The sequence below is a fragment of the Neovison vison genome, chromosome 2 (genome assembly GCF_020171115.1).
Source record: "Neovison vison isolate M4711 chromosome 2, ASM_NN_V1, whole genome shotgun sequence".
Taxonomy (NCBI): domain Eukaryota; kingdom Metazoa; phylum Chordata; class Mammalia; order Carnivora; family Mustelidae; genus Neogale; species Neogale vison.
The window spans coordinates 46,239,565-46,261,574 of NC_058092.1; the positions used below are offsets into that span (position 1 = coordinate 46,239,565).

At 44.9% G+C, this 22,010-nt stretch overlaps 1 protein-coding gene across 1 annotated transcript in view; it reads left to right on the top strand.

Moving 5' to 3' along the window:
- The window catches only part of C8A (complement C8 alpha chain), a 66,840-nt gene extending 47,646 nt beyond the window's left edge, over window positions 1-19,194 (top strand). Inside the window, exons 8-11 of the mRNA XM_044236421.1 lie at window positions 9,445-9,576; window positions 10,758-10,915; window positions 15,147-15,369; window positions 19,043-19,194. Of these exons, the coding sequence (XP_044092356.1) occupies window positions 9,445-9,576; window positions 10,758-10,915; window positions 15,147-15,369; window positions 19,043-19,194 (665 nt within the window). The remainder of the gene's footprint in view (window positions 1-9,444; window positions 9,577-10,757; window positions 10,916-15,146; window positions 15,370-19,042) is intronic.
- The last annotated feature ends 2,816 nt before the right edge of the window (window positions 19,195-22,010 follow it).

A 22,010-nucleotide genomic window follows, 5' to 3' on the forward strand; every position in this document is an offset into this window, starting at 1 on the left:
TCTCTCTCCCATAGGTGACATAATGTGGCATGGAGGAGATGGGCTTTGGACATAGACTTTGGTTCAATCCCTGTTCTATTTACTTAGTTTATCATTTGGGGCAAGTGACTTCAACTGTTTAAGGCTCTGTTTAGTCATCTCAAAAATGGGAAAAATTGTACCTGTTATGGAGAAAAGTGTGAATTCGAAACGGGATAGCACATGGGAAAGATTTACCGAGCACATAATAGGTACTTACCAAATGTGGGTGTTTTCTCAATCTTCACTTATTCATGGCATACTCCAGAAATGTGGATTAAGAAAATCTGATTTTTGGGATGCCTGGATGTCTCAGTCAGTTAAGTGTCTGCCTTCAGCTCAGATCATGATCTCAGGGTCCTGGGATTGAGCCCTGTATCTGGCTCCCTGCCCGGTGGGGATCCTTCCTCTCCCTCTCCCTCTGCTCCTCCCCCCATATGTGTGCTTTCTCTCTTGCTGTCAGATAAATAAGTAAACTTTTAAAAAAATATCTGTTTTGACAAACTCCTAAGGCTCCACTGTTCCGTGATTTTCCAGGCTCAGCATCAGGGACCAGTAGCCCAGTCTATGGATACTGTTGCATACAGGGCAGTAGTCATAACAGTAATGCTTGACCATTACTGCTGGTTCTGAGCCAGGCACCACACCAAGCATTGTACACACTACAGCTTAACTCACTTAACCACCACAAACAACCCTATGAGGTAGGTACAACAAAAGCTTCCACCTTATGGATGAGAATCCTGTAGAATGCAGAGGTTAGACAATTTGCCCAGATAGTAAGTGTGCAGAAGTGAATTTGGCTTAGGCAGTCTCTGTCCCAGAGAGACTGAGAATCTCTGCTCTACTGACTCTTGTCATGGCTCCATTAGCCAGCCATTTCAATAGATATGTATGGCCAAAATCGTCCAGAAGGGCCAGAGTCTCTGAAGATACCTGTTAGTAATCAGGAGGGAAACACGAGACTACAGTCCCAACATTGCCCATTGGGAGCATGGATTCCTTTCTCTGAGCAGCCTTGTACAATGAGGTGATCATGGAACCCAGGGCTGGGCGGGGGGCACTGTTCCTGTGCCACATGAGCAGCATTTCTGTGCACAGTTAACACTGCTGTGATGCCTTAAAGCAGGTACTATCTTTGGGTGTAACACACGGTACATCGACCCTGACTCTTGGGCCTGTTTGTTATGGCATTTGGGGCAAGCAGCTTCACAATAATAGTGAAGATTCATTGAACACTTAATTGTGTCCAATACTGTTTTCTGGGACCCATGTCGGGAAACTATCGCTCCCATTTTACAAATGGGGAAAATAAGGCCCAAGCAGGTTCAGGTAACTCATCCAGTACTACTAGTGAATGTAAAACCCTGAGTCCAGAGTTCAGATTCTTAACCACCATAATTACGGCTTTTTCTTAAATAGAGAAATCCTCCTGGCTCCCTAAGACTGTTGTGAGCCTCCAATGAGATAATACAGATGAAAATGCTTTACAAAATATCATCTCCTAATCAAGTGTGAGATATTACAAAGATGTGATTTATATCTTTAGCCAAAAAGGAGATAGATCTATGACTACTGAAACATTTCAGAGGCATTGTCTAGATTGGGAATCAGCCCATCCCTGAGCACTCCTAGGGGCTTGTCACATGCCAGGCTCTGTGCCAAGACCTGTAAACCCAAGAGGCAATTTTATAAGTTTGTAGGCTAATTGGAAGAACAGACAAGAAACTGACAATTGCTAAGGTCTGCTAAATACTATGCTGGAGGGGAGCAGAGGGATACTGTGGGGGACACACAAGGATTCTCTGGGGACACAGACTTGGGCCCTTGGGAGAGAAGGAAGTCTTTCTAGAACTAAGTGGGAGAGGAAACAGCATATGAAAGGCACAGAGGTACTTACACTGTTGTTCTTGGGCAGTTGGGAAGAAGTGTGAGTTTTAATGGACAAACAGCAGCCTAGAGGGAGCAGGTGAAGTTAGCCTACATTTCCAAGCTCAACAGTCATCTTTTCCAAGGTTATGGAATAAAATAGGCTATATGAGTCTTTCCCTTTCCTTCTGAAGCTGTCTTTGGAGGTAACCAATGTAACAAAGCAACAAAGCAAATAGATCACAGCAACCTGAATGACATTTGTTTGTTGCAAAGAGATAAATAATGTATTACACCTGCTGTTTTCCACCTGATACTTTTCATCTGAGGAGTGACAGATGTATGGCCTTCTGGCACCTCAGAAGTCAAGCTTCCTCGTTCTGCCTCTGAGCCACACTGATGGAGCCTCTCCAAAGAAGGGCGAGAATAGCTCTCAGACCCATAGCACTGCCAAGACCCGGTGGAAAGGAGCAGTAGACACGGTGGCCAGAGACCTGTCCTCTGGGTTCCTGGCCCGACAGTCGGACATCCCAACAGTTCTTCTCAGGTTCAGACTAGAGTGGAAAGGAACCCACAGGCTCCCAGTACTTGCCCCACTGATTGCCCTCTCCCTCTTTTGTACTCCTGAGTTTAGGTCAGGTTGGCCTTTCTGAGCAGAATCTTGTTGCTAGAGACACAAGACCTCCACATGGTCTCCCTCTGCTTCCTTTCTGTCCTCTTTATCTGGCTAATCCCTACTCATCCTTTCAGACTTGCCTCTGATAGCCTTCATCTGACCTCCAAGGAAGGCTCCTCTGACTATGCTGGCCTCTTTCACACCTCTCCTCACACAGGGCAGTATTTGTTCTCTTCCACTTCTTCACACTTGCCTGTGAGTTCACGAAGAGCAAATGCTCTTTCATCCTTATTTCCCAGATGCCTGGCACACATCATTAAGTCCTTATCATGCTTGTTTCAAATGTTCTCCAGGTGTTCTGGTGTGTTCTTAAAGTTTCAGAACCATGGATTTAGAAGAAACCTTAAGAGACCACAGGTCAACTCTTCAAACTCTTTCACTATGCCCCATTCAAGCAAATAGTCTCTCCTTGGTACCCTCCTAGGATGGGGAGCTCACAGCCTCTATGATACAATTCAGATTTCCTTGGCCTGTGACCATAATGAAGATTTATTTTATGCTGAGCTTAAATCTGTCTTCCTGTAGTTGCTGCCCTCTGGGTCCTAGTTCTTTCCTTGCAACCACACAAGTAAGCCTAACTCCTCTTCCTCAAGACAATCCTCTGGAGAGCTGAATCTAGTTCCACAGATCTCTCTTAGAGAGAGAACTTTCCTCTCTTGTTCAGGTGAACATCCCCATCCCCTCAAACATTCCCAAAGGATATGGCTTTGAATTCTTCACCCTCATGCTACTCTTCCCCAATCATTCCCTACTTGCTTTTTTCATTCTGTAGTCTTTCTATGATAAGAACACTTAACATGAGGGCCGCCTGGGTGGCACAGCTGGTTAAGCATCCAAGTCTTCGTTTCAACTCAGGTTGTGATCTCAGGGTCCTGAGATCGAGGCCCCTTAAGGCTTTGTGCTTGGTGGGCATCTGCTTGAGATTCTCTCTGTCTCCCTCCGTCCCCTCCCCATTTGCACATGCATTTTCTCTCCCTCAAACAAATAAATAATTTTTTTGAAAAGAACACTTAACATGACATCTACTCTTTTCACAAATTTATAAGTGTACAATATAGTCTTCTTAACTATAGAGACAATGTTGGACAGCATATCTCTAGAACTTACATAATTGAGACCTTATGCCCATTGATTAGCAATTCATTTCCCTTCTCCCACCTCCCGCCAATCACCATTCTATACTCTGTTGGACTATTTTATATACCTCCTATAAGTGGAATCATGCATGTTTGTCCTTCCTTATTTATTTCTTTTAACACAATGTCCTCAACATTCACGTATGTTGTTGCATATGGCCGGATTTCCTTCTTTTTTAAGTCTAAACAATGTTGAGTGAAAGTCGTCTTTCCTTATTTCCTTCTAAAAATGTGGACTCTAGAACTTTGTATCAGATTCTGGGTTTCTCTAAGCTACACACACACATGCGCGCGCGCACGCAGATTATCCCCTCCTTTATTGATTATAATTTTCCCCTGGTTTTTTACCTGGTTTCATTGTCTTCCTGAGCTGGAAGCTATCCAAAACTCTACAGCCTTTTCTCTTGCTTTCTAAGCTGTGCCCATTCCCTATTGTGTTCACGCATGGTATTTTCTCCCTAGGGAAGGAAGTTATAGCTTTCCCAACTGAGCCTCATTTTGCTATTCTTGGTGTGTCTATCCTTCCAAACCTTTTGAGGGCTTTTTCGACCCTGATTCTTTACTTGAATGATCCTTGGCTTTTCCTAGTTATCTCTTATGGGTGGAGAAGATGAGCCTGCCTGCCGAGTCCATATCCAAGGCATTGACAAAGGCATTGACTGAGACAGGGCTGAGGCCGGTGCTCTAGGACAGGCCACCAGAGCTCTCTGTAGCACCATGCTACTCAATATCTGTCCCAGATACGCTGGCGAGGAATCATCTGGGTCATCTGTTTAAATAAAGACTGCTGATGACTCAGAAATAGAGCATTAGGACTCATAGAGGTGGGGCACAGGAACCTGTATTTTTTATAAGCGCTACAGATGATCTCACTGTGTAGCTGGGTTTGGGAACCTCAACTCTAGAGCTCACTGAGTTCAAGACCCTGACACAAATGCCGGTATGACATGGTCCAAGCTGACATCGAAGGAACCCAGCCTTGATGGGGTGGGGTGGAGCCATGGCTGATCATTGTTTGGTTCTACAAATGCACGTGACTTATGAACATGGATTTGAACCATGTAGGCCCACTTATATGTGGATTTTTTCCAATAAATACAGTACAGTACTGTAAATGTATTTTCTCTTATGATTTTCATAATGCCAGTTTTTCTAGCTTACTTTACTCTCAGAACATAGTATAGAATGCACATAATATACAAAATGTGTGTTAATCCACTGTTTATGTTAAATGTAAGGCCTCCTGTCAATAGTAGGCTATGAGTCGTTAAGTTTTGGGGGAGTGAAAAGTTATACTTAGATTTTCAGCGGTGTGGCGGGTCAGTGTCTTGAACCCCGGTGTTGTTCAAAGGTCAGCTGGTATAGTCACTCCACCACTCAGGCCACACACCCATCTGGGCAAGTGCCACACAATTGCTCCGGACCTTTCTCTGTTCCCTCTCCCCTCTCCCTCCTCTGCTTTTTACTAGATGGATGAAGCAAGACGTGTATGGTTCTGTGTCTTGGCTTTCAGTACTAGTTTCAAGTCCTGGATCTTGGCACGGCATTTGACCTCCTATGCCCACCCCCCACCAAGCTCACTGGCCTTGGTTTCCCATAGGTCCTTGCAGACAGCTCTGATCTGCATCCCACCCCACCCCGCATAGCTTCTGATGCGAGACCCTCCCCTAACCCTCCTATATAGAAAAATGCCACTCTTGGGTTGCACCTTAGTTTTTGTTTAGTATGTACCCCAACCCTGGTAGCTTCTCAAGGACAAGACTTTCTTTGCTTATTCAGATTTTCATCATATTCCTATTTAGTTCAGAGTGTCTGCACTGCCTAACACAATGTGATGGGGATGGTACCCAGTCAGCGTTCACTAAATTTTTCTGAGAGCAGAATTCTTTAGTTGGATGTGATAGCTGGCATTAATGAAAATATCACAGGCTTCTAAGCAAGATGGACTTGAGTTTGAATCTCAGCTCCACCGTTTCTTAGCCATGTGACCTTAGGTAAGATAATTCACCTATATGAACCCAAGGCATCTCATCTGAAAATGAGAAGGGTGGGCTGGGTGTCCAAGGATGCACTCAGCTCTCTCACATCTGAGGATTCTGAAGTCGCAGACCTTCCCTTGCTGGCTGGTACCCAACTTTGGTGTTCTTGGAAGGAAAATCTTCGCACTCAAGTGGTCCTGCTCACATCGACAGGCTGTGGCAGACCCGTGTGAGCCTAAGGGCCCTGGAGGTGCCCTCCAGCTACCCCTCACCCCTGTAATCAGCCTGCCCTGTCACCGTAAGCCGGCAGCCCTCCACCACCGTTCCCCTTGTAATCCCACTGGCTTCTGCCTGTGAATGCTCTTCCCCACTTTTGTTTATCACCGGCAAAGCATTTTTTAATCAAAACAATTAAATATGCTAAATCTTCCTCAATTAGTAATGCATTAACGATTAAAAGTACTCAAACAGAAGTGGCAGGAGAAGCCCTGGGCTCAGTGCTGAGTGTTGGTGCTCGCGGTCTCCCAGCATCCCGCCTCCCAGGCACTCCCAGCTCAGGAGTGATTCAGAGATGCAGGCGCAGGGGTGGGGGCGGCGGGGGGCGGCTCAGAGGGGCCTGGAGATGGACAAATGCAGCTCCTCTCTCCATAAACAGGAACACTGCCGCCCAGTGTGACCACAGGAGTTTTCTCAACTCATACAGCGTGCCTGGGCCTGGGATTTGTTTAGTTCTGCTTTTTAAAACCAGAACATGGGTCCACAGTGAAGGTGTACAACAGGATGATTGATATACGTATACAAAGGGAAATGATGACTACAGTGAAGCTAGTTAACGTATCTTCTCACACAGTTCCCTTTTCCGATGTCTGTGGGAATCTACGTTCTTTACAAGCGTTCAGTATTCCCCATGATATGATAAACTGTCTTCATCAGGCTGCACATCAAATGTCTCTTCTTATTCATCTCACAAAACTGAAACTTTGTCCTGTTTGACCAGCATCACCCCCCACGCCCCCTCACCTCTGCACCCCTGGCAACCGCCTTTCTACTCTTTGCTCCCATATATTTACTTGGCATTTTTAGAGGCTACATATAAGTGAGATCATGCCATTTTCTCCTTCTTGTGTCTGGTTTACTTCATGCCAGCATGATGTCCTCCAGGTTCATCCATGCTTTCGTAAATGGCAGGATCTCTTTTTTTTAAAGACTGAATAATCATATATATATATATATATATCATATGTAATAACCATATACACATAATAGTCACACACATACACACATATATCTGTGTACACACACACACACACACACCATAACCTCTTCATCTATTTATCCAAGTGACTGGAATTTGAATTCAGGATTCCTGACTTCTGAAATTTTTTTCTGTCAGGAGCCTGTGCCACAGGACTCCTGGTATATATTTATTCGCTCACTTGTTTCATTCATCAATCACTTATTCTGAAAATGGTTACTGAGCACCTCCTCCACAGGAGACACTGTGCTGCCATGCTGACGAGAGAGTAGTGAATAAGGCACAAATCTTTGACCTCACAGTGTTTGTAGTTTGACAGGGACACAGACTAGTAAAACTTGGTTACTTGATACTTCTTTGAAAATATTAGATCTAATCCATAGCTCAATTGAATAATCAACGAAAATTATTTTTCCCTTGTGGTTGCCATAATAATACAGGGCTGGTAATAATTATTGTATAACTGCAGTTAAAGTATCTCACACCAGTCAGAATGGCAAAAATTAACAAGACAGGGAACAACAAGTGTTGGAGAAGATGTGGAGAAAGGGGAACCCTCTTACACTGTTGGTGGGAATGTAAGCTGGTGCAGCCACTCCAGAAAACAGTATGGAGGTTCCTCAAAACATTAAAAATAGAGTACCCTATGACCCACAATTGCACTACTAGGTTCTTACCCCAAAGATACAGATGTAGTGATTCCGAAGGGGTACCTATTCATAGGAACAATGTCCACAAGAGACATACTGTGGAAGAAGCCGAGATGTTCTTCAACAGATGAATGGGTAAAGAAGATGTGGTATATAGATACATGGAGTATCTTTCATCCATCAGAAATGGTGAATACTTAACCATTTACATTGGCATGGATGAAACTGGAGGGCATTATGCTGAGCAAAATAAGTAAATCAGAGAAAGACAATTATCATATGGTTTCACCCATGTGTAGAATATAAGAAATGGTGCAAAAGACCATAAGGGAAGGGAGGGAAAACTAGATGGGAAGAAATCAGAGGGAGACAAACCATGGGAGACTCTGAAACATGGGAAACAAACGAAGTTGCCGAAGGGGAGGTGGGTGGGAGATGCAGTAACTGGGTGATGGGCATTAAGGAGAGCATGTGATGTGATGAGCACTGGGTGTTGTATGCAACTGATGAATTGTTGAACACTGCATCTGAAACTAATGATGTACTATGTGTTCGCTAATTGAATTTAAATTAAAAAAACTAATGATATTTCAAAAAATACAAACCCCAGTCATAGCCTTCAGAAAACCCGAGCTGCAGATAAAGCTGGACTCTATAGCAATGGTCAGTACCCTGCCCTAGTTAACTTTTCTAGCCTTACCTTGCCAGCCCAGTGAAGGGCTGGAAACCCAGCTCTGTTCACTTACAGAGTGAGGGATTGTGACAAAATGACTTTACTGCTTTGAGAATTATGCTCCTCATCTACAAGATTCAGGTTCCTCCAAGGGCCCCCAGATATAGACAAATATGGGGACTGCTAATGTGGGACTCAGTTATTATGGGAACAGAAGGCAGGCAGACTGCCCATGGAGACCCTGTCATATAACAACACTCTGGCCTTTCCGGGGTACAAAGAGAACCTGGGCAAAAAAGAATTGTGCGAATATGATTGTTCATGTCTGGACAAAACACATTGGTAGCTCTGAGGAAAGAAGGAAGTATTCTGATCCAAATCTGCTTCATGGAGAACATATTTGAACTAGAGCTTGAGTAGACCTTGGAACAATGGAAAAAAGGGAGAAAGGAAGGGGTACTGTATGCAAAATGGCAGAGTGAAGATGGTGCCAGTCACAGGCCAGGTTCTGTGTGAGGAGTATATGGAGATGGATGAGGCAGAATCCCTGCCTCAAGGAGCCTCAAGGAGAATGTGCAAAGGAAAGGAAACCAACGCTTTTGAGGAACCAGTATGTGCAGTATACGTTCCTTCTCATTTCGAGAATTATTTGGGTTTGAACCTCATACAAGAGAATACTGAAATTGAAATTGGGTTAAAGGACTGGGATCTCAACCTAGATCTGTTGGACTCCAAAATTAAAACGAGCTATAACTGCTGTGAGGGAGTTGTTCCATAGTCACTGTCTTTTTTGTTTGTTTGTTTGTTTGTTTTTTGGCAGAGTTATCAAAATAGATTTTATTTCTTTTTAATTGTGTTACATTAGTCACTGCACAGTACATCACTAGTGTTTGACATAATGTTCCATAATTCATTGTTTGCGTGTAACACCCAGTGCCCCATGCAATCCATCCCCTCCTTAATACCCATCAGCAGGCTCACCCATCACCACCCCCACCAAAAACAAAACAAAACAAAAACAAAAACAAAAAAACCCTTCAGTTGGATTCCTGGAGTCCATAGTTTCTCGTGCTTCATCTCCCATTAGAAGAAGGGAAAAATGAAGGGGGAGAATTAGGAGTGGGAGATGAACCACATTCACGGTCTTAAAACATCTCAGCATTTTGTGTCTCTGTCTCCCTGTTGCAGATCTTACCATCACAGATATCAAGACATGCTTTGGAGGTTTTGTGGGCATTGAATATGACTATTCAGACCGTTTAAACATTGGAGGGCAGTTATCAGGGGGCCACTGTAGAAAATTCGGAGAAGGCGATGAGCGTAAGTATTGAGTACTGGGTCTCCCAAAGAGAAAATAGACTTTCCTTGGACATACACTCAGGGCACAGACATGATTTTCCCCCTCAGCTGATTCCATTTCAGTCAATGGTCATGCTGTCTAGGTACTAAATACCCAAACCAATGACTGACTGTGGCTCTACTTTGAATGCACCGTGGGCTAAGGTCATCTTAGAAAGATGTGATTTTAGAAAGTGCCCCCTTCTAGATTTTGAGCACTAGATAAAGATCAAAGAAAGAACTGGGATAAAAGGAATGTGTAAAAAAAAAAATGTGGAGACAGAAGCTGGGTAGTTGACTATTGAGATGAAGGCCTCTCAGTTTATAGTCCAGAGGGAGGAGACAAGTCTTCTGAGAGAGAAGAACATAGTTACCAAGATCAAGGAACAATTATTAGAGAAAGACTGCACACAGATATTTTGTGGCATTTCCTGAACAAGTAAGTGTGAGTATTTATGCAGGCATTCATTCATCAAATGTACTGGGTATTTTTCTTTTCAGGTGGGAGATACTGAGGGTACTGGGATGATGAAAGTTTACAATTTAGCGGATGAAGTAGACATAAAACAGGTTCAAGTTACTCCCATTGTGTTAGTCTACTCATGCCCCAGGGCCTTAAGTTAAATGATTTCTTCTCTGTGACGTCCTTTCCTCCTCTCTCCATTTACCTCCAAAAATTCATTCACTTTTCTAGACAACTCACCTTTCACCCTGACCACCTTCCTTCCTCTACTGTAGATCTTTCTCCATGCCCCTTCTGAGCCCCACAGAGATACCTGTTGCCACACCTATGATAATCATTGTTTTTTGTTAGCACCAATGATATTTAATTGAGTCTAGTAGACAGGTGTAAGCCCTGGGCATCTGAATGAATAAATGCATGCATGAATGAATCCTCCACATTCCCATCTTCTCCCTCTGCCATGCTGGTCAGGGCTGGGCTTTCATCCCAGTATCTGCTCTAACTCAGAGGATGGGTCTATTTCTAGGCTCTGGTCCCTCTCTTCTGCTTTGTCCTGAGTTAACTGAGCAAGGTAGAAGTGTGGGGGACAGCTCTAAGGGGAGTACAGGAACTCTGTCCCAGATCTCATTAGTGGAGCTTGCCAACCAGTCCTTTGGCTTTTTGGAAAATGAACTAATGCAGTTATCTTCTTTGATGGCAGAAAACATCTTGAAGGCCATGGGTGTGGAAGACATCATTTCTCGGGTGCGAGGTGGCAGTTCTGGCTGGGGCGGTGGCTTGTCTGAAAACAGTAGCACCATTACATATCGTTCCTGGGGGAGGTCATTAAAGTATAATCCTGTTGTTATTGATTTTGAGGTAAGTCTTTTCGCACTTGAAGAAACTCTACGTCCATGAGGAATGAAAGTGAAGCAGACCAGATCATTTCATATTTCTTATTATGAGCCCATCAAAGAACAAGATTAAATGTAACGGCACAGTGATCTGGTGGCCTTCCCCACGCCTGACTGTAGGGAGTGCGTGACTTCAAACCCCGGGGCCACAGGACCACTGGGAGCAGAAGCTTAATATCTGGGCAGAGTCTAGTTTTACACCAGTAGTCCCAGAATTTCTTCAGGATTAGGCCACATGAAAAAATAGGAACTTGTATTTATACAGAAAAGACTTTAAAATCACATTTGTTCAAGTAGGGGTTCACAAATTTTTCTGTAAAGGAGCTGATAGTAAATATTTTTGGCTGTGTGGGCCACATACAATCTCTGTCATACAAATTCCCCTCCTCCTTTTATACAAACTTTTACAAATGAAATAATCATCCTTAGCTCAAAGGCCATACAAGAATGAGCTGTGCTCCCCAGCTGTATTTGCTGCCTTTGCTCTAAGGGATCCCATCTCCTCATCACAATGAACCTCTGGTCCAGATGTGAGTCTTCCCATGGAAAGGATTAGGGACCTGAGGTTTTAAGACACCAGTGAGCCATTTATAGTCACAAGGCTCATGTGTAGCTGCCTGGATTTCAGACCTTCAGACCTCACAATCGGTTCTCACACCCCTCTACCCTAGCACCCTCCTTAAAGCCATGGTTCTCAAGTATGGGGGGGGGTACTTCACTCCGCAGGGGAAATATGGCATCATCTGGAGAGGTTCTTGGTTGTCACAGCTAGGAAGGGTGCTATTGGCATCTACTAAGTAGAGACCAGGGGTGATGCTAAACATCTCTCAACGCACAGGACAGCCCTCACAACAAAGAAATGTCTGGCCCCAAACATCAATAGTGCTGAAGTTGAGAAACCCTGCCTTAAATAAATCCCTAACTTCACAAAGGCAATGAGATTGTACTCAAAGTGCAAAGGAAACAGACTCTGCCACCAGTTGTCAAACTATTTCTGCTCCTAGGCAAGGGTAGTCCATTAAGGAAAGAATTGTATTTTGGGGCTTTATTTTTTTAAAATTTATTTATTTGACAGACAGAGATCACAAGTAGACAAAGAGGCAGGCAGAGAGAGAGGAAGGGAAGCAGGCTCCCTGCTGAGCAGAGAGCCTGATGTGGGGCTCGATCCCAGGTCCCTGGGATCATGACCTGAGCTGAAGGCAGAGGCTTTAACCCACTGAGCCACCCAGGCGCCCCTATTTTGGGGCTTTTAAACAAAATATTATTGTTTTCTTGCCTATTTTCTCTTGACTCTTGTCCATTTTCTGAGTATATTTAAAATCCAAGGTATAGATACATTCCTCTTAAAATATATACCAAGAGTTGAACCTTAAAGTCTGTTATAATACCCTACTCTCCATGAAGAAAGAGGTCAGATGGATTAACCCTGATTTCATTTCTTCTCCAATAAGTAAAAGACTATTTTCACGCACCTATAATTCACATAGGGTCTGAAAATTGCTATCATCAAGCTATTAGTCATTTGGGTAAAAAGTGTAAAATTGATATCAGGGGCAATATTTAAACTTTCATGGGCAAAAGCTGAATTCTGTGTTTACCTTGAGCAAAGCCTCCAAGGGGAAGTCTGATATTAATGATTTGGAGAAGCCCAAATATTGTCTTTGGGGAAAAGGGCCTACATTTGGGATGAGAAAGACATAATTTGGATCATGGCTCGCCACCTTTTCAGTGTATAACCTTGGACATAAAGTTACTTTATTTTCTGAGCCCTAGTTCCATATTCTACAATATGGGGATAATAAAATGTTACATCACAAGGTTAGGGAAAGAGTAGTGCATACTTAGTGAGTGTCAGTTGAAGAGATATGTTGATGGAAGCTAAGGAAGCTGGACAGATATCATAGCCGGTAAATGGCAGAGCCCAACTTGAGCTGTGTCCAATAGATTCTAATACCCATGGTCTCTTCACATCACAGGCTGTCCCCTGAACAGTTTGGATTTGATGCATTAAGGTGGTAACAGATTACAGAGCAGGAAGGTGACACAGCTCGAGCTGTGTTTTAAAAAAGGATGCTTACAGATATATGAAGGATGCATTGAAGGGCTGGGGAGAGAGAAAGAGACAGACAGACAGACAGTGGGCAAGGAGTCCAGCCAGGGTTATTTGGAACCTGACTCTCAGAGTGGAGACAATAGCTTACTCACTTGCATGTCCCTTTAGCTTAGTAGTACTGGGTTTTGGCAGGTCCTTAGATTGAGTGAATATGGGGATCATGTTATGTTTTGATGTTGTGCTATGTTATATATTATTATGTGTTAGGTTATATTGAGTTGCTCATATCATACCACATGCCTTCTCTGAATCTGTGTTCTTATCTATAAAATGGGAACAAAACCATGGCCAATATCTTTTCAAGCTCTAAGATTCTTTTTCTCCATCCTTCCCCCCTCCTTTAAGTTCCTACCTGCCCTTCCTAAGGAATTCCTAAGGAATGCTTCCTTCCCACTTTCCGTGGATTCTGGGAATGAAGAGTAAGAGGCAGGGGACTGAGTGCTGAGCCCTACTAGAAGGTCACAGGGAAGTTGCCCAATGGTCCTACCTTCCCTGGAGTTAAGAATTATCTGTAATGAGGGTCAGAGGACAGCACATCCTGCACTAACTTCCTAATAACAGGGCCAAATTTTCTGAGCTTCCAGTAAGTGGTCATCTGCCCTTGGCTAGCGGCCCAGCCAGTTCTGAAATGACATGGCTTGCGACCTCTGCTGCAACCTGTGACCACAAGCCAAGGCCACGGGTCTTTCTGTACGCATTTCCAGGAACCCACTCGAGGCTAGTGCCATGTGCCCTCTATTGACTCTTGATTCCGGAGAAGAGAGATTGCCCAAGTGTGGCTCAGTCTTATCTCTGAATTGCCCTGTGACCTTGGCAAATCACTCCCATCTCAGGGTTTTGGGTTACAGTCCTATAAAATGAGAAATCAGTAAAGGAGCTTTCAGTGTAGAACTGTGAGTTAAAATATAGCCTTAAAATCATGCCAAAGACAACTCTATGAAGGATTTTGTCTCCCCCCCTCCATCATCACATCTAATGAATAAAAATGGTGCTTTACTTTATATTGTTCTTCCCTTCTGCAATGTTTTCTCATTCATTACTTCTTTAGATCCTCATAAGAATTCAAGGAAGTAGGTTATTGTTCCCATCTTATAGAAAATGAGGCTGAGGTTTAGAGATAGACAGGAAAGACCACATAACTAGGATGGGAGCAGCATTTTTTAAACTTTTACTCCATGATAGTAAAAGTAAGGCAAGAGGATTGTTCTCATTTTAGAGACAAAGAAGGCAGGCTCCCGTGTAACCAGACAGATCGCATAGCTGGGACTCGTAGGGCTGAGACTCGAAGCCGGATTTTCTGGTTCCAGATTCATGGCTCTCTACCACATTTACTGTTTTCCAACCTGGGATCGATTTCGCCCCACAGGGGACAGATGGCGATGTCAGGAGATAGTTTCTGTTTTCACAACCGGAAGTTATTACCAGAATCCAGTGGGTAGAGGCCTGGGATATTTCTAAACATCCTACAATGCTTGGGACTGCCCTCCCCCACCATCAAAGAATTATCCAGCCAGCCGGAAATGCAGTCCTGCTGAGGTTGGGTTATAGTCATTCCTGGAACGGGGAGGTGGTGGCCTCAAATGCAAATGACCCCCTTGCCCCCACACCTCTCCAAGCTGATACCAATAGGAGAAGTGTTCAGCACTGCCCCCACAGCTACCTATCACGGACTTTAATAATTCTTGCATTGAAGGTTAGCAATCAAGAAAAAAAAACACATAAATACACATAATACTTTACCCTCTCTCTGCCTCCTAAAAATGCGGGAGGGGGGCTGAAGAGTTGGCATAGATTGTTGCAGAGGTCTCTTCCTCTGGGATTGGGGGACCACAGCTTTCAGAGCTAAGCAGGCTCATGTCCAGAGAAGCTCTTACACTTAATTATGTGATCCTGAGTGAGTCACTCAAACACTCGGAGTCTCTGGAGTTAGGTGGTAGTGAGGATCCAATGCAGTGGGGTAGAGCTGAGTGTCTAGTTCGGTGCCTGGCATGTAGCAGGCCTTCCAGGGGCTTGATGGCCAGCGGCTGGGCTCTGGGAAGCTGGAGGCCCAGGGAGAGGCTCTCTGTTCTTTTCGCACCCACAGATGCAGCCCATCCATGAGGTGCTGAGGCACACTACCCTGGGGCCCCTGGAGACCAAACGCCGGAACTTGCAGCTAGCTTTGGACCAGTACATGATGGAATTCAACGCCTGCCGCTGTGGGCCCTGCTTCAATAATGGGGAGCCCATCCTCCAGGGCACCAGCTGCAAGTGCCAGTGCCCCGTGGGCCGCAAGGGCTCTGCCTGTGAGAAAATGGAGCAAGAGGGTAAGGCCCATGTATCCTTGCTCAGTTGCAAACCTGGCCCAGCTCAGGGGGGCCAGCACAGAAAAGACCTTGGGGTTCCCAGCCTCTTTTTTCTGTGACCTCTTGCTTTATGGCTGACTCCTCCTCCCCTCTTTAATGGTTCTTCTGCTTTCTTCCTGCTACCAAGACCCTCTCTCAGATGAGATCTGTTGTTTGCCAAGGTGTGTATGGACAGTAGGATTCATTTCTGGAGGGATGTATTAGTTTCCTAGGGTTGCTGTAACAAAGTACCACAGATTGTGTGGCTTGAAACAACAGAAATTTACTGTCTGAAACTTCTGGAAGTTAGAAGTCGAAACTTCAGGTATATTGGCTGCTTTCCTCCAGGGGCTCTGAAGGTACTTCTATTCTGGGCTTCTCTCTGTGCTTCTGGTGGTGGTTGACCATCCCTGGCAGGCCTTGGCTTGGAGATGTGCCATCCCAATCTCTGCCCCATCGTCACACAGTGTTCTCCACTATCCATCTGTGTTTTCTTTTCTTAAAAAAAGCAAGTCATTGGATCAGGACCCACCCTACTCCATCTAACCTCATTTTAAGATGATATAAACTGCAAAGGCCCTATTTCCAAATAAGGTCACATTTACAGGGGATGGGTGTTTGGACTTGAACCTACATTTGGGGGCACACAATCCAACTCATGACAAGAGTTAAATAGTTGGCATTAAAGTACTCAGAACTATGGCCAAAACTCAAAAGGGCTGGAACAAGACGGGTTTCAAAGTACTGTGGTATAGCATGAACTGACTGGTCCCAGGGAGGAAAGCCCTCAAACAAGGATTAGGAATCCATATCCTTCACAGATGAACAAGTCTGAGGACTTAGATGTGTGTCCCAACCACTTCACTAACTTCCTGTGAGACACCGGTAAACCATTTCTTTTTTTCTGGGGCTCATCTCACTCATTTAAATTTCCTTGGAGCTTCAAGAATTTCTACTCCAAGAATTTAGCTCAAATCCCCAAGCTTTCAATTTTCTGCCCATACAAAGCTACCTATGTCGTGCATGGAATGATGACAAAAACACATGGTTTGCCCAACTAATACATAGATCCATCTCCACTGGCAAGTGCAATGAAGATAATGTAAAGGGAAAAAAAGAAAGTCTGGATAGGTATATTTAAGGTACTACTCTTAGGTCCATGAAAGAAACTGTTGATGCCCATAGTAGATAGGGTGGGAGCCTTGTTTTAAAATGAGGCGATGATGGGTTATAATTTCCTCACTGGGGACATAGTTCTCCATGGGAAGCAAGATGGCAGAACTCTGTTGGCAGATAGGCCTTTGAATACCAACGTTGCCAACTTTCATCCCAGAATTCCCTGAAAAGTGGGGAGAGTATCAGCACCTTCCTCACAGGCTGTGTTGATGTGACACTAACACACGTGGCAGATAATAATTATCTATTATAATACATAAGAGGAAGAGATCACTCCACCAAGAGAGGGTCTGTCTTGGTTTGGTGCCTTGCCTAAAACCCTCCTTTGCTGGTTGAAGGGATTAATTAATTAAATCCCGAAGAGCTGCCTTGTCTCTTGTAGGAGGAATTCTGAGAATGGTGAGCCAAGATGGTGAGTGAATCCCAGGGTCCTTATGAAGGAGGGTGCAGAGAATAAAAAACAAGTAGGCTCACTACCAGGGCAAAGACTGGCACAGTTTCTTCATGGAAACTGAATAAAGGCACTGCATAATGGATGGGTGAAAGGGAAGAAACAAAGAAACTTCTCAGGGCTGACAGATACTAGTTCCTGGGTCCTGGGATTTCTTGACTTTCCAGGCAAAGTGTGGGTTGGGTTTCAGCCTTCATTCTCCCCATTGGCCAGGCAGCTTTTCCAGAGGGACCACAGGTCAGTGGACAGAAAGAATAACATCCTTATTCTGAGCCAACACTATCTCAATACTCCCTGGGCATAAACTCATACGTTCCCTCAAAAATGTTATAAGTACCATTATTAGCCCCAATTCACAGATGAGAAGTTGGGGTAGGAGGAAGGAGACATACTTTGCTCAAAGCCATCCAGCTGGCGACTGTCAGAGGCAGGATTTGGACCCAGGGGGTTGGACCCATGCCAGGACCCAAGCTCTTATCCTACATTCTACTGATGTACATCGTAAGAGTCGGGAAGTTTCAGAGATGGGGGCAGAGGGCCTGAGATGATTGCATTGACTATTATTTTGAGGAGAGGGAAGGGAAGCTATGTCCTAGAACATGGTTATCAGTCTATCCTGACTCAAAGAGTCCTGCCTTACTAATTACAGTTACGGCATGGGCCTGCAGTCCCAGTGACTTGCTTGGATTCCTTGGATCCCTGTCTGAGACCACAGAGATAGAAAGGAATAGGGAATGTGGGTTACCTAGTTATGCCTCTTCAGTGGTCCAGTGCTGGGCTCAGTTGTGGCTATGCTGAGTCATATGTACACACCACGGGCCCTGGGGAAGGGGGACATGATGCCAAAGATCTGGGGGCTGATGGCAGGGCACAGAGGGTGGGTCCTTCTCCTCACAGCCCATTTCTCCTGAAGACTACTTTCAGTCAATTGCAGGCAGCACACAGGTATCCCATCAACCTTGTTACAAGCACCGTGTGGACATCAGGTAGCCTTGGGGACACCAGACTAAAGTTCAGCCTGACAAAGGTTAATTTGGTAAGGAAATCTAAGACTGGGAAGCCAGCTACCATGGACACCCACTGACATTGGTCCCTAAGGATTTTCCCTGCAAACCTTTGCTTATGGGGACCAAGTCACAGAAGTGAGAAAAATAGAGACATAGACGTCCGCTGTGTCTGTCCCAACAGGGAGTATAATTACAGAGCTGGAAGGGACCTGAAGATAATCTAATCCAGTGATATTCACACTGGGATCTGAGGAAACCTGCAGTCTTAGGGGCTGCCCCAGGGGAGCAGAGCAAACCTGACAGATACCCCAGCTTCAAATAAAACTGCCCGACTTTCATCTGGCTGCCCTATTGGGGCTCGTATGAGATTTCATTTATGGGGCAGGTGGGGGAGGTGGTGTGGGGGAGAAACAGTAATGAAAAAAATGATGGAAAACCCCCACCAGATTAGTTCAGCTATTCCATTTACAGAGGTGAAAACTCAGGTTGAGAGAGGGTCTTCCCTAAGGCACAGAGCCAGTAGGAGGCAGCAGCTCCAGGCCAGGGGGGTGCACGAGCTGGATTTCCAGGGGCAACCCATGATCAGTGCCTATGTTCTCATGCTCTATGCAGAGCCCCTGTTACCCACTGTGCCCCCACCATCAGAGTTGGAGGGGGACTGCTTTGCCAATACTCACAAAAGCCCAGCAAGCCTCTTCACTGGGCTGTCAGGCTAGCCCTTATCTGTGAACCCCCGGCCGGGGGGTGGTCCTTGTGCTTCACACCCTCCAGTGGTTCTGTGCCATTCTTCTGGAGGAGTGTGCCTTCCCGGCTCACTCGCCTATCTGTCTTCCATCGAACCTCTTCTTACTCTATCCAGAGTTTCAAATTAAGTGTAAGGTGGCGAAAACAGAGGTCTGGGCTGGCTGTACCAGGCATCTCCCCAAGGAGAGATTGCTGACCACTCCAGGGCAATGGGTTGGGCTGCCTAGCTGCTTCTTGGAGGCTAACTTCCTCCTCCCCTGGGAAATTATCTGTGCAGGAGCCAAGGCGGATGGTCGCTGGAGCTGCTGGAGCTCCTGGTCTGCCTGTAGAGCAGGCACCCAGGAGAGGAGGAGAGAGTGCAACAACCCCGCACCCCAGAACGGAGGCGCTTCGTGTCCAGGGGGAAAAGTGCAGACCCGGGCTTGCTGAGGGCTTCTGCGCACCGACGCCGTTGATGTCACCCCCTGCACCGACTGCTGGATAAAGACTTCCTTCAGCTGAGGGAAAATGCAAATCGACATGAACTTTTTCTCTGTTCTGCCAACTCCTGAGCCCAGGACCAGACCGCACCATCTACAAGCCACTAACCGTCCTATTACTCTAGTCATTAGACAACCGGGTGCTGGGGGTTAACTAGGGGCTGGGTCCTGCTCACAGCACTTCAGATCATCCAGAAAACCAAAACACCAAGGGAGAAATCTCAATCCATGCCTCAGAGGGATTTATGGGACGTTAGAGGTATGAGGCCAGCAGGTGCGGTTGAAACCATCAATGGCCAATAAAACAAAGTATGATGAGAATTGTTTCAGTTCTTAAGTACATTTGTTCATTCATAGAACCATTCCTAGTTGATAGAATAAGCAGGCACACTAAAATAATGAGAAAAAAAAATGAAGACTGACTTGAGTTTCTTCAATTTTCCTTCACCCGGATTCAACAGTATTTTCCTTTATTCCCTCACTTAATCTCTCTTGGTTAAGTTCTTACCACAAATAACAGATTTCCCTCAGTTATCATCTCATGGCACACTACCCTCTTCCTTCACTGCATTTTTTTCACACTTAATAATTCTGTACCGGCTGCCATTATGCCCTTTTTCTATTTATGACTTTTCTCCCCTGGGACAATAATCGTGAGTGATCAGCTTTGTTTGCTGTAGCGCTGTATCTGGAGAGGCCAGCCCTGTGCCTTGAATTGGGAGGGACCTAACAAGCGACCTTAGGATGAAGTGAGGGGCTGAACTCAAGAGTCAGTTCAGACATGTGGTCCAAATTGGTCAACTCCCGAGACTGGAGCATGGATCCAGAAGGGCCAACCAAGGCTGATCGGTGTACTTTCCCTGTCACCTATGGGAAAGCCAGTAGCACCAGCCTGCCTTGGTATTCCCACAGCACTCCAGTCATGCCTCAAATAGAGAACGAGTTGTGTTTCGCTGACGTTTCTGTTTACCTCTAAGTTTCTCCTATAGGTTGGGAGCGCCTTGGTGGTGGACTCTGCATTTCCAATAGAGACAAAAAAAAAAAAAAATCTGTTGATTGATATATATTGGTGTTCCCTGTCTTCCCAGGATCCTCAGTCTTTTTATAGTAATCATAAGACATAAAGATATGAAACAACAAGAAGGGGTTTTAGGGACACAGGGAATTAATTGCTGAGTTAATGCCAAAATAAGTGTCAAAGGAGGCCAGGTGGGAGAGAGATTTACTTTCCTTGTGTGTGTGCATTTTATATACGGGATGGGGCTTGATCCGGACCTTGAAGGTTTTTAAACTAGGCAAAGAAGGAGGAGGCCTTTAAGACAGAAATGCAGCACGTAACAAAATTTGAAGGTGAGAAAGAACCTTGGAGGGGGGACGTGCAGGTGCACGTGTTAAGAATGGAGAGTGGGGAAGAAGGTGAAAGTAAATATGTCATATAAAAGAGCACAGTGCCTGTGGCACGTGGAATTATTAGCATCACTCTTATTATTACTACTGTAACTATTATTAATTAAAACATAGTTTGTAAGTTTCATTTCTGAACTCATTAGATCTTCCATCTGAAAGAAGACTCCTTTACTCCTTCTCATTCTGTCATTAATTTGCTTTTACTTTAAAAGTTAATTTACATATGTAATTAATTTCCATTCATTATTCACTAGGGAGTGGTAGTTACATGCTAGTAACTGGAGGAGGTCGAGTGCGCAATTTACAGAGGACATTCAAGCTCAGTCTTCATGAAAGCAGTAGTTCTCAAACTCACCTGCACAGTAGAATTGGGCGGGGAGTTTGATTGTTTTATTTATTTATTTATTTATTTTTTAAGATTTTCTTTATTTGGCAGACAGATCATAAGTAGGCAGAGAGGCAGACAGGTGGTGGGGGGAGCAGACTTCCTGCTGAGCAGAGAGCCCGATGCAGGGCCTAATCCCAGGACCCTGAGATCATGACCTGAGCCAAAGGCAGTGGCTTAACCCACTGAGCCACCCAGGTGCCCCTGGGCTGGGAGTTTTAAAAAACCTTAATGTCCAGAGGCTGTACCCCAGACCCATGAAGTCCAAATGTCTGGAAGTACAAGCCAGATATTGGGAGCTTTAAAGCTATTATCAACTATATTTCAATAAAACAAGAAGAAGGGATGCCTGAGTGGCTCAGTTGGTTAAGCTGCTGCCTTTGGCTCGGGTCGTGAACCCAGGGTCCTGGGAGCGAGTCCCACATCGGGCTCCTTTCTCAGCGGGAAGTCTGCTTCTCCCTCTGCCTGGCACTCTGCCTGCTTGTGCTCTTTCTCTCTATGGCTGATAAATAAATAAACAAACAAACAAATAAATAAAATCTTAAAAAAATAAATAAAATAAGAAGAAAACAGCCAAGGCAGAGAACCCTTGAGCTCAGGGAGTTATCACATGTTCATGGGAACATGTTTGTGTGACAAAACAAAAGGGCAGGGGCAAGGAAGGTCTTTCAGGAATAAAGCTAGTCATGGATAAGGAGGATGTGGTCCATATACACAGTGGAGTATTATGCCTCCATCAGAAAGGATGAATACCCAATCTTTGTAGCAACATGGACGGGACTGGAAGAGATTACGCTGAGTGAAATAAGTCAAGCAGAGAGAGTCAATTATCATATGGTTTCACTTATTTGTGGAGCATAACAAATATGCCCCAACCACCCCCCGAGCCGTGCCGTTGTCTTCCTGTCGCATGGAGGACAAGGGGAGATGGAGAGGAAAAGGGAGTTGAGGGAAATTGGAAGGGGAGGTGAACC